Source organism: Papio anubis, chromosome 7 (assembly GCF_008728515.1).
Source record: "Papio anubis isolate 15944 chromosome 7, Panubis1.0, whole genome shotgun sequence".
In the NCBI taxonomy this organism is placed as follows: Eukaryota; Metazoa; Chordata; class Mammalia; order Primates; family Cercopithecidae; genus Papio; species Papio anubis.
The window spans coordinates 41508650-41525629 of record NC_044982.1 but is presented as its reverse complement, the minus strand read 5'-3'; the positions used below and the strand labels follow the sequence as shown (position 1 = coordinate 41525629).

At 48.4% G+C, this 16980-nt stretch overlaps 1 protein-coding gene across 11 annotated transcripts in view; it reads right to left on the bottom strand.

Annotated features, from left to right (window-relative positions):
- Positions 1-16980, bottom strand: part of MAX (MYC associated factor X) — a 96952-nt gene that overhangs the window by 58207 nt on the left and 21765 nt on the right. For 3 of the 11 annotated variants that reach the window (XR_649816.3, XM_017961250.3, XM_021941309.2), the window contains 3 exons: positions 13860-13983; positions 13291-13375; positions 11070-12610 (listed from right to left, as the gene is read on the bottom strand). The exons of 2 other annotated variants lie outside the window; for them this stretch is intronic. Coding sequence is in view for 7 of the 9 variants with exons in the window: in XM_017961250.3 (XP_017816739.1) it covers positions 12423-12610; positions 13291-13375; positions 13860-13880 (294 nt within the window). In the remaining 2 variants the exon portion in view is untranslated. Of the gene's footprint in view, positions 1-11069; positions 12611-13274; positions 13376-13859; positions 13990-16980 lie in introns of those variants that run through there. 6 more of the 11 variants (XM_003901932.4, XM_003901931.4, XM_017961249.3 and 3 more) reach the window with 3 other exon arrangements.

Genomic DNA, 16980 nt, shown 5'->3' with positions numbered 1-16980 from the left:
TTGAACACCAGGTAAGTTGGGAAGCCTGCCAGACCCTACAGGGAGCAGAGCATAAAGAGAACCTCATGGATAATCAGGGGAAACACCCCTGAGATAACAATACCAGTAAACAATGGTTCCAAACTGCTCTCCCTTCATGGTATTACTGAGCATTCTTCCATATCTTTCATGACTGGGATGCTTTTCATGTAATATTAGTGTCAAGTGACAAATAGTAAGGATTGGACCAAGCATTCTAGTCGCCCACATGCAAGGCTTGGTGGCATTTACTGCCCTTGAATAGGGAGGAGAGTATAATAAGACACCGTTGCAACTGGTAGAAAACTTGACCCAAACTGGCTTTTAAAGCAGAGGCAATCTGTGGACTCTGAAACTGCAGAGTCCAGGAATTAGGCTGGCCCTATTAGGTTCCTCACCCTCCCTCCATCTCTCTACATTAGCCTCAATCTCAGGCTCTCCATGGGGTTGTAAAATGGCAGCACCAACAGCTCTAGACCCTACCTCCTCTTGGGGTCAGGTTCAGCAGACAGGCACACCTGGTGCCGCCCCAGCCTTCCTTCCCAGCGAGTATCATTGTGTTTCACTGGCTTTAATCAAACCAAGTGCCTCTCCAAGAAGCAGTCCGGTGGCTTGGAGAATACAGTGCACCAATTGGCCGACGTCTTGGTCACATGCCTCTCCCATGAGAGGGAAATGAGGTTTCATTAGAAGCACATAGTTTTTGGGAAAGGGGAAGGAACAATGCCCCAAATGCAAATTAGGATTGTTGCCAAAGGGGTAAATGGATGCTATAGAGGCAAATGGCCATTGCTCTCAAACAGTGGATTATGACTGGGATAGAAGCCTGTAGGGACACTGTTGGCATCCATGCCACTCCTCCCCGCCTGTAGCAGCCAAAAGGTTTGCCTGGGCTTGATGATCTCCTACCTCCAGGCCCAGGCCCCGATTGGCTAACCCAATCATTTTCATTTATCTCTCTTTGCCCCAGTAATTTGTTCAGGTTGGGAGTAACTCACGCCTAAGCCAGTCGGCATGACTTGTCCTTGCCCCAGTGATCAATTCAGAACATAAGCATGTGACCTAAAACAGTCTAAAGAGAGAGACGTCATGGACACTGTATGACAGGGGGAAAGCAGCTCTTTCCTCTTAGGGGATGGTAGAATGTGTGGCCTGGGCCTCCTATAACCATTTTTCTACCTAGAAGAAAATCAGCGTGAGAAGCCAGCACATGCACATGCTCTGAGACTGAGAAATATGGCCCTGATCACATGGCTCCTGAGGCCCATGTGGCCTCTGAATTTTCAGTTATATGAGCCAATGTGAGTTGGACTTACTATTACCTGCAACTGAAAGCAACCTAATACAGTCATGTCACTTAATGACGAGGATACGCCCTGAGAAAAGCAGTCAGGTGATCTCGTTGTTGTGTGAACATCATGGAGTGCGCTTACACAGACCTAGATGGCCCAGCCTACCGCACACCTAGGCTAGATGGGGTAGCCTGTTCCTCCTAAGCTACAAACCTGTGCAACTTGTCACCGTGCTGGATACTGTAGGCAATTGGAACACAGTGGTATTTGTAAATCTAAACATGGAAAAGGTACAGTAAAAATATAGTATTATGATCTCACGGGACCACTGTCATACATGCACTGTTGTTGACCAAAACATTATGTGGCATGACTATATACAAAACTCTACTACCAATTAGCCCCAAGACCAAGGCTTTACCTGCTGCTTAAGAAAGTGCTGACCACTCTTGCCTCATCTACCCAAACAATAACCCCTAAGACAGTCCCTCCTGGTCTACTGCCTCTCATTTGATCCTTGACTAACCTTGTAAGGTGGGTGAAGCAGGTGTATTATCTGCCTTTTACAACTGGAGAAACAGGTCGGAGAGCTTAAGTGAATCACCCAAGGTTTCCCAGCTGTCAAGTGGTGGCGCCTGAGCCTGAGCCCAGATCTGCTGCCTCCAAAACCCATGCCCTTCTACCACCTCAGGCCTCTGAAGGAAGGTGAGAGGTCTCGGGGAACAGTGGGCACTGGTGAAACATGCTTGGTTTACCTCTAGGCTGGATGACTGAGGCCCTGAATGCCAGCTTCCATCTGTCACTAAGTCAGGGATGGTGACAGCAAATAGCAGGGCAGGCCCCTCACCCTTCTAGTGAGGTCTCCACTTGCTGCCAAGTGTGTGGCATAGAGTGATGTTTGCTGCACCAGGTGCATGCCACGCCAGTACAGAGTGTGATGCCATGTGGCTCAGTGAGGCTGTGGAGTCCGTCTTCCCGGGAGCTGACCACAGCCTAACAGCAGCCAGCTTTCTCCAACCTGGTCCAGGGGCCTCTAACAGGTTCCTGCGCATCCTCTCACTTTCCTGCAGTAACCCTCCTTGCCTCTGCTTTCCACCAGCTGGGGAACTGGGGCCAGATGGCCTCTTGTTCCTCCCTCCTGCTTCTCTGGCACATCCAAGAACAAAACCAGGCAGGGCAGGGACAGGGCACTCGTCATTGGTCCAGCTTAATGGAAACTTTCTCTTACCCCCTGCTCCCCCTGAAGAAATACAGCGCTTACAAAATAACAGTAAGAATAATGCATGGCCGGGCATGGTGGCTCACGCCTGTAATCCCAACACCTTGGGAGGCTGCAGTGGGCAGATCACCTAAGGTCGGGAGTTCATGACTAGCCTGAGCAACATGGAGAAACCCTATCTCTACTAAAAATACAAAATTAGCCGGGCGTGGTGGCACATGCCTGTAATCCCAGCTACTCAGGAGGCTTAGAGGCTTAGGCAGGACAATCACTTGAACCTGGGAGGTGGAGGTTGCGGTGAGCTGAGATTGCACCCTTGCACTCCAGGCTGGGCAACAAGAGCGAAATTGCGTCTCCAAAAAAAAAAAGAATAATGTATTTTTTAGGTCAGGTGTGGTGGCTCGTGCCTATAATCCCAACACTTTGGGAGGCCGAGGCTGGAAGATCACTTGAACTCAGGAGTTTGAGACCAGCCTGAGCAACATAGCCAGACTCTGTATCTACAAAAATTAAAAAAAAAAAAAAAAATTAGTCGGATGTGGTGGCCCCCACACACCTGTGCTCACAGCTACTTGGGAGGCTAAAATGGGGGGTCACTTGAGCTTGAGAAGTTAAGGCTGCCATGAGCCAAGATTATACCACTGTACTCCAGGCTGGGTGACAGAGCAAGACCCTGTCTTTAAAAAAAAAAAAAAAAGCATTTTAAAAAATAAACATTTTAGAATAGTTTGAGATTGACAGAAAAATTGCAAAGATAGTACACAGAGCTCCCACAGACCCATTAGTCAGTTTTCCCTATTGTTAACATCTTCCACTAACAGGTGGCATTTATCATAATGGATGAACCAATTTTGATACATTACTAATAAAAGTCCATACCTTATTTGAATTCCCCTAGTTTTTACCTAATGGCCTTTTTCTGTCCCAAGATCCCAGCCAGAACACTACATTTCACTGAGTTGTCATGTCTCATGTCTCCTTAGACTCCTCTTGGTTTTGACAGTTTCTCATTCTTTCCTTGTTTTTGATGATTTTGACAGTTCTGAAAAGTATGGCCAGGTATTCTGTAGACCATCCCTCAGGTGGGATTTGTTTGATGTTATCCTTATGACTAGATGGGGTTATGTTTTTTGTTATTGTTTTTTCAAGAGACAGTGTCTTGCTCTGTTGCCCAGGCTAGAGTACAGTGGATCATGGCTCACTGCAGCCTCAACCTCCTGGGCTCAAGCAATCCTCCTGGTCAGCTTCCTGAGTAGCTGGGACCACAGGCACACACCACCATGTACAGCTTTTTTTTTTCCAGTAGAGGCAGGCTCTTGCTATGTTGCCCAGGCTGGTCTTGAACTGCTAGACTTAAGCGATCCTCCTCCCTTAGCCACCCAAAGTGCTATGATTACAGGCATAAGCCACCGTGCCAGGGCCAGGCATAAGTTTTTCTGGAGGAAGGCCACAGAGGTAAAGTACCACTCTCATCACACATCAAGGGTACATACTATCAACCTGCTTCATCATGCTTATGCTGGTGTTACCCTTCATTGCCTGGCTGAGGTAGTGTTTGTCAGGTTCCTCCATAAGGTTACTTTTTCTCCCTTTCCTGAATGTATCCTTTACAAGGTAGTTACTATATGCAGTCCATGCTTAAGAAGTGGGGAGGTTGCTCATGCCTGTAATCCCAGCACTTTGGTAGGCCGAGGCAGGTGCATCACTTGAGGTCAGGAGTTCGAGACCAGCCTGGCCAACATGATGAAACCCCATAGCTACTAAAAATACAAAAATTAGCCGGGCGTGGTGGCACACAACTGTAATCTCAGCTACTCAAGAAGCTGAGGCAGGAGAATCGCTTGAACCTGGGAGGCGGAGCTTGCAGTGAGCTGAGATCATGCCACTGCACTCCAGCCTGGGCGACAGCGCAAGACTCCGTCTCAAAAAAACAAAAGAAGTGGGGAGTTATGCTCCACATCCTTGAAGGCAGAGCAAATACATAAACTACCTGGAATTCTACATGGGAATACATGGGAGATGTTTATTCTCAATTTATTCAATCATTTCTTTATATCACTATGGACTCATAAATATTTATACTTCATATTATGTTCCAATGCTACATTTATGTTGTTACTCAAATTGTTGCAGTTTTGCCTTTGGGAGCTTTCTCAGTTGGCTCCTTTGTCTCTCTAACATACCCCACACTTTCTTACTTTCAGTAATAGTGCATTTTTATTATCCCTTTGCTTTCATTGAGTACTGCATGTTGATAGTTGTTCACACTATGTAATGGGTACATTTAGGTTCAGTATACTATTCTCTCAACCCTTGATCACATTAGTCTTTCCATAAGTACTGCATGTTGGTTACCCTGAGTGTGAGACTTCATTGCCACCTTCCGTACCTGGGCTGATGGGACAAAGGAGGCAAGGGGAGCCTGGGCCCTCAGCTACTGGACCAGGGCAGGGCTCAATGTCACAGCTCTGTCAAGGGGGAAGGGCTGCAAGGGCACTGCTCCCAGGTGTGCTGAATGGAGAGGTAAGCCAGGTAAGGCAGATGCAGATGGTGATGGTGATGACAGAAGTGCTGGGTGTCCATGTTCCTTGCTAGGCTCCACTCTCCGGAGCAGTGGCTGCCATGTGCCTGGATACCAAGGGACCAGTGAAAGTGGAATAGGAATGGTGACCCAACCTGTGCACAGCAGGCGGCTCTGGCCCACCCTCCCTTCACCAACAGCCTTCCCCAGCCTCTCTGGACAGCTAGATGGGGAGCCCAAGGCTGGGCTCTTGTGGGCAGGACAGAAGGAGAGCCCATCAAGAGCTTGAGAAGCAATCACCTGGCAGTCCTGCCCTTCCCATAGTGCCAAACCACTCTCACTGAGGGCCCATCTCCTGAACTCCTCTGGCACTCGGAGCCCAGACATGCCCATTTGTGCTAAATGCCTAAGTCTCATCTCTAACTAAGCTTCAAGGCAAGGCCCAGCCTTTACAAGCTGCCTAGATTGCCCCAGTAGCCAGCACAGTGCTGGGCTGAGGCTATGTGCTGTTCAAATACCTGAGGGTTGAACTCATGCAGAGGTAACCCTGGAACCGCCCTATCAAGGGCACAGAGATGAAGGTACATCACGAGGCTGGAGTCCACTGGCACACGCACATCTGCATGTGCCAGGCACAGTGCTAGGGGTCCAGTAGCAAGTGCACAGACCAGCCACTGACCCTGTGGGGGCTCCCAGTTGGAAATACCTGCGCACCACCACTGTGCACAAAGGGCCCTGGATGGGAAACAGGGTCCCTCCTTCCTCCCCAAAGTCTCCTACAGCCTTGCTGCAGTAGGTATTCGCTGTGGACATGACATTCCTCCTCTCAGTTGGCTGGTTTTGCTGTGGCCTTTTGGCCCAAAGCCGTTGGCCACTGTCCTTTAGCCCAAGATCTGCCCCTGCCACCCCAGAGCTGTTGATGGCACCGGCAGATAGGAAACAATGAAGCTCTCAAGCACTGTGCATGGGAGCCATGGGCTGCCAGGCTGCCAGCTGGACACTGGATGAGTGACTGGTGGTGCATGCCCAGTGGGTTATTTTTTGAATCAGACTTTGCACGGCTCATTCCATACTCTTGGGTTCCTGCAGAAGTAGGCTTCTGGAGAGAAGACCCACCTCCCTCTATCGGCCTACAGGCTGTCAGGCTTGTTTTTCTTGACAGGAGGCTTAATCCTTCACCATGTTCAGCACTGGAGTGTAAGGTTTGGGTTCAGATTTCTTAATATTGGATCCTTGATTCTTTTTCTTCTTCTTCTCTAGCCTTTAATTTACTGGAAAAAATTAATAGCAGAGACCGTGCTACATAATTTTGCCCAGAGCAGGCTGTGGGTATACAAGAGCCCCACCCTGCAAAGGACATCAGAGGAAAACAATCCTAAATGGGGCCTGGCAGTCACAACAGGCCTGCTGGGGCAGCTGGCATCTAGTACAGGGCACAGGAGGGGACCTGCTCGGCTGGTTGTGAATTGTCCAAGGCCACCTGCTCGGCATTCTTCTAGACACACCCATCCTGCTGGGTGTGCTGTGTGTGCATGCGTGCACGTGGGACCCAGAGTGAGCTAGAGCATGAGGGCCCCTCGGCCCAGTCATGAGGCTCATCTGCCCCACCTCACCCACCAGGCAGATTCTGCTCAAGGGGTCCCTGAAGGGGAAGGCTGAAAAGCGATGGCTTGCCCACGGTCATAACCAGTCCTGGGCAAGAAACACAGGGCAGGCACAGGATGCGCTTGCAGTATCTGCACCTGGCACAGCGCCTGCCACCCAGCACTGCAGAAACACAAACTGAAACTGGAATGAAGAACAGCACAAAGTCACCAGTATGTTAATGGTTAATGGCTCTGAGCCAGCCCGCAAGGGTATATTTCATTCCCCAACTCCATTTTTTTTCTCCAAAAGGCAACAGATTTGTGGTCTTGCCCAAGTTCTTTCAGAAAACATACAAATTTTTACTGCCTTTTAGCATTGAACATACATTTACCTCTCCTTTCAAGGATTTTAATACACTAAACTCTTATTACATCAGAGAAAAGGAGAGTTTTTTCACTCCACTTTTTTTTTTTTTTTTTTGAGAGGGAGTCTTGTTGTGTCACCTAGGCTGGAGTGTAGTGGCGTGATCTTGGCTCAATGCAACCTTCGCCTTCTGGGTTCAATGGATTCTCCTGCCTCAGCCTCCTGAGTAGCTGGGACCACAGGCGTGCGCCACCAGGCTCAGCTAATTTTTTTGTATTTTTAGTAGAGACGGGGTTTCACCACATTGACCAGGCTCATCTCAAACTCCTGACCTCAAATGATCCACCCGCCTTGGCCTCCCAAAGTGCTGGTATTACAGGCGTGAGACACCACGCCCAGCCTCACTCCACATTTTAACAAAACTCAAAAATGGCTGCACTGCCCAGGACATCTGATGGCAGATAGACTTAAGATCTGACAGTATTTATTGAGTATTAAATGCCAGGAACAATTCATGTGCTTTTCACACTCCTTTAAGCCTCACAATGGCACTTGGTGCTATTATTGTCCTCACATTATGGCTCAGGAAGCCAGAGCAATGTAACCCTAAAGTTAAGGGTTGTAGCTGGCATGGCAGTCCAGACAGGCGGGCTCAGAGCCCCTAGCCCTATCTGCGCTGGCAGTCATTCTGAAGCTCCTTGGGCTCCTTCCCCACACCGACCCCAGTAAAACACCAAGAAATGACAACACTTACCAGCAGGGTGATGAGGGTTTGCCAGGAGAGCCTCCAAAACCCATGCACAGGCCTGCCTGGTGCGGTCACCCAGTCCTACCTATAGTTAGGCCTGGCTTAGCCAAATTGGTTTTCTCCCTGAGGAAGTTAACTAGAAAATATGTTATTCCCTTCCCAAGGAAACTCTGGGGATGTATGAGTTAGCTGCTGCCTGAGTAGACCCCAGGCACTGAAGGAAATTCTCTGACTATTCGCTATCTAGCAGTGTAGACATTGGCAAACTCTTTTTTCCCACCTGGGTTTCCTCTTCAGGCTAGAAAAACAGTTTTGAAGAAAGGAATGCTCTAGTTTCATGTTCCCAGAGGCTTTTGAGAACGCAGCCTGGTGACCAGGCCTGAGAGAGAGCCTTGCTCTGGCTGGATTATAAAACCTGCCTGGGGACCAGAGGCCAGCCAAGGCATGCTACAGAAATGAGTGTTTGGGGCTTCTAAAGGGGGTGGTGGAGGCAGCCCTCAGCTTTCTTCCTTCTTAAGTTTAATAACTTGGTAGCTCAGCCAGCCCCCCAGAGCATCGGAGCCCTACTGGGAGCACGCAGACTCATGAAGGCAGCTCTAAGGGTTGAATTATAACAAGCCCACCTCCCCCACCTTCATCCTGACCTCAGAGCCACTTCGCTAATTCAGCTCAGCTGTGCCTAACTTCCCCAACAGTGTCCTTTTGGTTCCCCGGGTTATATTACTTTTGGGAGTCAAACCTGAGTGACTCAAGCACCACCTGAAAGAGCTTGTTAAACTGACTGGTGGGCCAATGCACACTTTAGATCAGAGGAGTTAGAGCCCAGGAATCCTTTTAACAAGCAGCCCTGGGCATGATCCAAGGATCCCACTTTGAGTAACACCACATGGGGCTTCTGAGCATTTCGGCCTGGGCCTCCAATAGGGTCCAAAGCTGAGTGATGCTACTGAATCGTGGTGGGAGGGAACGGGCAGAGCTTCGCTCGTGTTGACACCAGATCTGATTAATGTACCCACAGGGGCCGCTTCAGTCTTGAAGAGTTTGTCAGTCCAGTCCTGGCGTCACCTTGCTCTCTTTACTCACTGTGCCTGGTAAGGATGGGGCACATCTCTGAGGAGTGGGAAGCATTTGTGATACACCGAGAAGTCAACCCTTACTCACTTTAGGGAAGGTGTCCGGGAGCTGGCTTTTTCCACCTTGCTGAGTCAGCCCTGCTCACATGTTTTGTGTAGATAATGGCAGCAGAGGCACCTCAGTGCTTGCTTGGTCCTGAGGTCATGCACATTATAAGCATTATCTCATTTAATCCTCATAACCATCTCATGAGGCTAGTGCTATTATTATCCTCATTTTATAGATAAAGATGCTGAGGCTGGGAGAAGTAACACAGCCGCCGAGTGGCAGAGACAGGACTGTGAACCCAGCCAGTCTGCTTTCAGAGGCCAAGCATAAAACACACATGATATTATCAGAAACAGAATTCTGCTTACTTCAGTCCCAGTTCAGGGCTCTGGCTCCCGTCGTCTACTCAGTCTTGTTTTTTAAACGTCTCAGCTAAGATGACAGCTCTGTGAGCTTAGGTTCTTTACCTAAGAAGTTGTCGACGTTTTACAATGGGGTTAGCATATCAAGAACTTTAAAAACTGGGCCATTTTAAATACCCTTGCACTGGGGCAACTGTAAAGGTAGGGAAATAGCAAGCTTAACAGACCCCTCAGTGAAGCCACCTGCCACAGTGACCAAGCAAATCTACAGCTTATCTGGCTTGGTGCAAGTGACTGTCCAGAGTAATGTAAAAAAATAAACCAGAGATTACAATTACTGTGAGAGAGTAAGCTATGGTCAGACTTTGGTATCCTGAGGGAATACTCACACTCACTTCCTAGACACACATTCCAGAAAGAGCTTTGGCTGTGACTTTGACTTGTCCCTTTCAGCTGAGCAGTCTCCAGGCAGAGCTCCCCTGCCCTGTGTTCCTGTCCAGGAAGCTGCTTCCAGTGGTACCTCCACCCCATGCCAAAGTCCACTCACCATGCCAATCAGGTGGTTCGGATTTTCCAGCCACCTAGCCACTGTGCCCCTTGTCTTCTAACTGGTTTACTGAAATCTAGAGAAGCCTAAGCTCAATCCTTTGTCTAGGCAATACACTGGAGCCAGGGACTGGCTCTCAGGGACACCACCTGTCCCCATGCTGGCTTGACTGCCCCTTCCTGTTTGCTATCTCCCTACTGGGTGCCAGCTTCACATAACTTCCATCTCTGCATCAACACGGCTTCACCCACAGCTCGCTTCTAACACCAATACTAAGCAAATCAACTGTATACTTAAGCCCAGATATACAAGGAGATATAGTTAAGGGCAATGAAAAAGAGGAAAGCATGTTAACCTTGAGGGCTTTAGGCAATAACCTGATTCTCATTTCCATTTCTTCCTTATTACAGTCTCTTTCCTCTTCCTTGAAAAGAAGTACCTTTAATAAACAGGATCTTGCTTTCCCAACATTTTTCTTTTCCTTAATGTAATCATGGCCTTTGGAGGCTTGATCATGTTTCAAATTGCCTCTTATAGAGACATGACCCATCTGCCCCAGCTCCCATTAAACAAAAAAAGATATTATGGATTTGACATACAATTGATAAGAGCCACAGCGCTCTCCACCATTCTAAAGATAGTGACAAATCCAAGAACTGATTTGACTTGACTTCATCTCTGGGTCTAGGAATAGCAGTATTTCCTGTCAGCGAGACAGGAAAACCAAGGCTGAGCTGTGTTCTGGCCATAATTCCTTTTTCTTCCAAGGTCAAACCAGTTCAGTTTGGTGTTGGGTCCCAGTCTGAATAGAGCTAACTCGGTGCAGTTGGAGCCTTCTTGACTTCCAGTCCTTGGCAGCTCTGCTGCCTCCTCTTAATAAACTGGAACTGTCTAGAAACTGAAAGCTCCTGGAGAACAGCCACCTCTGAACTGGGCATTCATTACCAGGAGAACCTGAACCACAGCTCTGAGCTACCAATTCCCCCAAAGGTCACTTGCTTAGCAGAAACTAGATCTAGAAATGTTGCCACAGCTAAGGCTACATCCCCGTTGAACCTCAAAAACCTCATCCAATGAACAAAGCCATCACCACCCATTTACTCTCTCAGGCTGGGTTGAGAAAGGGGGAGAAAGGTGAAGCAACTTTGACTTATGGCTGCTCCTGGTTCTGCAAGACCAGGTAAGCCACCTCCACTTCTCACTCAGGCTTCCACTGAGGCCCTAACAGCTTCCAGAGGGGTCTCTCATCAACCTTGGCCTTAACAAGGGCAAGAAGACACCACCACCAAGAAGGATAAAATAAGTTTTTATTTATAGTCTTATAGTAAAGGGGGAAGCCTTAACTTGCAAGACAATTCTTCGGCAGTATGTACAACATACTTTTTATTTCCATGGAATGGAATCAAACACGAACAGAGACTACAGAGTATACACTAGAAATCAGCAAATGCCAGGAACGGAGTAGGAAAAAGACAAAGAAATGAGGCCTAAACACACAAAACCCTTCACTGGGATCTGTTGACCACAGCCAGAACCAGGGCTGGATCACGCAATGGAGACAGGTTCCAGGACAGTAGGAAAGGAAGTGGGGTGAGGGCTGGGAAGGGTCCGCACTGGGGTGCGGGTTTAGTACCAGGTAAATTGCTCTTGGTATTTACATACAAAATCAGTTGGCTCTATTTCTTAGAAATACACACGGGAAGAAAGAAAGATTTCATCATTACTTTATGAATCTGTCGCTTTGCAAGACCGACATCATCAGAAATAGGTACAATTCACTCAGATTCAAATTTAAGTAGCAGGAAATAAATATCAAAACATCATCACTGGCCCTCAATACAAAACCTCTATGCCACCCAAAACACCCTCCCTGTCCCAACCCTTAAATGGCCACTCTCTGGTGGCTGCTGCTTCACTGCTGCCATCTCCCATACATACCACAAGAGTGTCACATGGCCCTCCGTGAGGCTGGCACCGCAGGCTTAAACAGCTGGCTGAGAGAAGCAGGAGTGAAACATGCCAGGGACTCTGTGCTGCGAATCTGTCCCCACTTTCTTTTTATGCCACAAACTTCTTTAAGAATCTGGTCTTTCAATAGGAGCGATACATAGCTTTTTAGAAAAAGGAAAAAAAAAAAAACCCTTAAAAAGGAGGAGGGTTCATTCTGATTACTCCAAACCGGTCATCTTCTCAAAGTAGAGCAGTTCAGATTCACAAAGTCTATCAGAGGTGAGGGCGGACCAGGAGGCCGCCTGGGCAGGGCAGGCGTCCTCCGGGCATGTGCCTGGCAGGGCTGGAGGAGCTGGTAGGGTGGGCAGGACACTATGTGCTCAGAGGTCTGGCCGGCCGTCTGTCCTCCACAGAAAAAGCTGCCAAGTTGGGGTGTTTTGGTTTAAAAATTCCTGGTGGGGACAGGGAATCCCTGAAGGGAATACGTTAAAAAAAATATACAGTGGAAATGGGGAAGGAGAACAAGAGCTGTTGTCCAAGAGCTTCTACGTAAAAATAAAAATTTGAAAAAAAAAAAGGGAGAAAGAGAAAAATAGAGTCTTTTAGATGCTTCTGAGGGTTCTACCGATGAACTGAAAGGAGGATGAGACGATGGAGACAGACAGTTTTTATTGCTGGCCTGCCCCGAGTGGCTTAGCTGGCCTCCATCCGGAGCTTCTTCCTGCTTTGGGGCTCTTCAGGCTCAGACTCCGAGCTGGAGTCCGAGCCCCCATCGAAGGCAGAGATGGTGCTGCCCTTGGCGTTGGTGTAGAGGCTGTTGTCTGAGGAGGGGTAGTTGGTCTGCAGTTGGGCACTTGACCTCGCCTTCTCCAGTGCACGGACTAAAAGGCAACCAAGGGAGTGTGTTACTGCCTTCTGGAGACTTGGGGAGTAACCGAGTCTCAGACTCAGGGTCCAGCCTGTTCTTCCTAAGGGCTTGCTTGTTGGCCCCCGAGGCTCAAGATGCTCAGAAGTACTCCCTTCGGGTGGCTGTTCACTCACACACTTCATTTCCCTCCCGCCTTTCCCAGCTGGACCTGGGAGCCAGCGGATACTCTGCAATCCCACCCAACCCCGAAGAGAAGGCTTGTGATGTCACCGTCCTGCCGTGGAAGCCCCTGCGGAGAGACTGGAGCGTGAGCTCCCTGTGGGATTTAGAAGTGCAATAACAGAGGAGAAGCTGGCCCAGGAGCATGAGGCTCCACAAGGTGTGAGGCCACGCAACAGCAGAAAAGGATGACATAAGATGTATCAGCCAAAGAACAGTTTTGGCTTAGCTCTCGTGTACAAGATCCACTTGAAATGACAAGCTGGACACTTGGAAGCAAGTCACCAATACACATAAAATACCTGGGCTTTTCCAATAGCCCCTACATGCAGGCTGCTTGGCCCAGTAACCAACCCACTGACACCACCCACTGCCCATCTCTTGGTTCAGCTCAGCTTGAGCCTGGAAGGTCAACCCATGTATTTTACTTTATTTTATTTTATTTGAGGTTTTCTAACCCAGGTGGTTACTTGCATTTCCTTTTACTTGCATCTTCCATGAGGGAGGAAGAGAAGTGAATTCCCCAGGAACAAACAACTTGATCAGCTCTTGCTTTCCCCTGTGGTTGTAGGAAAAGGCGGGTGTGAGCATTGAGAACAGCATGGGCCTAGCCCACAGGCTGCCCCGATTGGACTACCATTGACAATGGGGAGGGCTCACTGTCCCTGAACACCTGGAGTCTCTGGTACTTACATAGCACATTCCACTCCAAGGACCTCAAAGCTCTTTTCAGACACCTGATGCCAGGTGTGATCCCTACTGCAGGCAGAGCACCTGAGCCCCAAGAAGGGGAGAGGTCAGGCCAGAAAAGATACAAGTCTCCAGATGTCCAACTTCCTAGCTTCCACTGTCTCCTCACTAGCATCTCAGGTCCTTCCTCAGGACGGCTCTAACACTCAGCTACTCAGGCCCCAAGAAGCAGGACCAAGCCTGCTTCTGAGCACACACTCCATGACTGGCTCTGACTCTGCAGGCCTAGGTGCCAAAGCCTGACCCAGCCAGAGCACAGCAGGGCCAGCTGCCCCACGAGCTTGGGTGCTCACCTTGCTGCTCCAGAAGAGCATTCTGCCGCTTGAGGTCGTCAATATCTTGCTGGTGTGTGTGGTTTTTCCTTCGCATATACTGGATATACTCTGTGGCTTTGTCTAGGATTTGGGCCCGGGATGCCTGTGGCAATATGAGAAAAAGCACAGGGGACAAAATAAAAACCGAATCCAGGCAGTGAGGGAACCCGGCCTGCAGCAACTGCCTGGGTGGCTGGAATCAAGAGGATGAGGTGGGAAAAGGCTGAAGAAATACAGTAATGGCTACTGTAGGCCTTCTTTTTTTGTTGTATTTTTTTTTTGAGACGGAGTTTCTCTCTTGTTGCCCAGGCTGGAGTGCAATGACGTGATCTTGGCTCACTGCAACCTCCGTCTCCCAGGTTCAAGTGATTCTCCTGCCTCAGCCTCCTGAGTAGCTAGGATTACAGGCATGCGCCACCACCCCCGGCTAATTTTTTTGTATTTTTAGTAGAAATGGGGTTTCACCATGTTAGCCAGGCTGGTCTCGAACTCCTGGCCTCAGGTGATCCCACCTTGGCTCCCAAAGTGCTGGGATTACAGGTTACCCCGTGCCCAGCCGGTTTTTTTTGTTTTTTTTTTTTTTTTTGGAGATGTAGTCTTGCTCTGTTGCCCAGGCTGGAGTAGAGTGGTGTGATCTCAGCTCACTGCAACATCCACCTCCCGGGTTCAAGTGATTCTTCTGCCTCAGCCTCCAGAGTAGCTGGGTACAGATGCATGCCACGTTGCCTGGTTAATTTTTATATTTTTAGTAAAGATGGGGTTTCACCATGTTGGCCAGACTGGTCTCAAACTCCTGACCTCAGGTGATCCACCCCCCTCGGCCTCCCAAACTGCTGGGATGACAGGCGTGAGCCACTGCATCTGTGAAGGTCTTCTTTGTGACATACAAGGTGCCAAGTGCTTACCTCACAAGCATAGTCTCAGAGGTAGCTCTGCTAGGAACCCAAGGATCAGAGAAGTATACCAGTTTATTCAAAATCACCAGCTAGACAGTGGCACAGCCTGGATTTAAACTCAGAGCCATCTGATTCCTGAATTGTACTCCTCTCATCCCCTCTGGTTCTTTAGGTTGCTTTAAAGTCTTTAGCTTGGCTATGTCTGGAAACATTAAAATACTACTTAAATGAAAGCTTTAGGTCACTCATTCTGCTAGGGCCTGGCTTGAGATGGGAATGGGTACAATGTGTTTCATCAAGACCCAAGATTCCAGCCAAACTCTGAAACCATTGTTAACTATTCCCAACTGAATGATGCCGTGACACTATTTCAGCCTTCCTGGCTAAAGAGACTTTCATAAAAGCTGTCGGCGCTTGATGTCAACACAGGAAGAGCACGAGATTGGGCCATTTCAGGAAACAACCACACCTCTACAATGGCTGTGGGTTGCCTGGGTACTGCCTTGTTAGAGTAAGTTCGTAAGTCAATAACATGGATGTCATGTTACTGTGCCCCTAGACATCAAACTTGTCTGGGAGATTCTCTCCAGGCTACAAACATAGCCAGAGTTACTTATGGCCAGGCAGCCAGCCAAACTGGTAGAATAGTACAAAGCCAAGAGAAGCCCAAGGCAGGGTAGCCTAGTAGCTTAAGTATGCCTTCCAGCCAGAGTCTCCTGAGCAGCTGGAAAGCTTCTTACCCAGGGTGGGCAGTGCTTGACAATTCTATATTACAAGCGCAATGGGTCCTAAAGAACCAGAACACAACAGCGGGAGAAAGACAGTCCTCACAAGTACTAGAATTTCCAGGCTTTCCTCTTATAGCATCTTAAGGTAATTTCCTCAAGAAAACTGTTCATAACCAACCATTTTTATCAGGTGCAAATTACGTACAAGATACTGGGCAGATACTGTGGGGAAAAATGTATTAGTCATGGCTTCTTTGCCCCAAAGCTTACTTACTATCTAGTTGAGGAGATAAATATGTTTATACACAGACAAATCACAGGGCAGTGCTGACAAGCGTAACCTGACTAGCAGAGATTAGAGACACCACGGGAAAGATGGCTTCTGGCTGGGGTGATTACCTACTCTGTGCCAGGCACTGGCCTTAGTGCTGCATGTGTGCATGCAATGCAATCCTATCTGAAATGGCGAGCCCAGTGTTAGACCAAGGTGGCGTTTGTGGCAAAAGGTCACTCTGAATAGGGAGAATAGCACAGGCAAGGTGGGATGGGGAAAAAGTGAGATGTATTTCTTTAGTTGAGTCAGTCAGCTTATATAGAAGGAATGAGAATTCCTAGCCTAGCAATGGATACTTCAGACACTGTTTCCCATTTCTGCAAAGGGGCCTTATTAGGGTTTGATTATTACATGACAAAATGGGGTGGAAAAAAGGAGGACATAATTAGAAGTGACTAATTAAAATACCTTCCTCTCTGGATACTGGAGATGGAATGAAAAATGATTAGTATTGATGAGAGGTGGTAGAGTGGTGAGGAAGAATTTGGGAATTTGGGGACAGAGGAGTGCTCTACATGCTTCTCATTAATGGGTTCTGTGGCTGCAGACATTTCTCACCTTGCCTATTCCTCATCTGATTAGAAACTCTCTAAGACCCCATCTAGCCCTCCAAATTCTACCCTTTCCATCACTGATGTAATTGCTATGCATATTTACATCCCTCTTTTTAAATTTGCCTATGTAAAAGCCATTTTTTCAACTAACAGTTCCCAGAAGGCAACATTAGCTCCTAACTACCCATGTGCATCTGGGACAAGGGAAAAAATGCACAATCTCTGAAACCAGAGAGCACTTGCAAATGTTCAGTGATAACTTTTAATGAATGACCAGACTGAGTAACAGCCTTTGTGCTACCAGTTTCTCCTTCAAATATTTTTTTTTTTTTTTTTTTTTTTTGAGACGGAGTCTGGCTCTGTCGCCCAGGCTGGAGTGCAGTGGCCGGATCTCAGCTCACTGCAAGCTCCGCCTCCCGGGTTCACGCCATTCTCCGGCCTCAGCCTCCCGAGTAGCTGGGACTACAGGCGCCCGCCATCACGCCCGGCTAGTTTTTTGTATTTTTTCAGTAGAGACGGGATTTTGCCATGTTAGCCAGGATGGTCTCGATCTCCTGACCTCGTGATCCGCCCGTCTCGGCCTCCCAA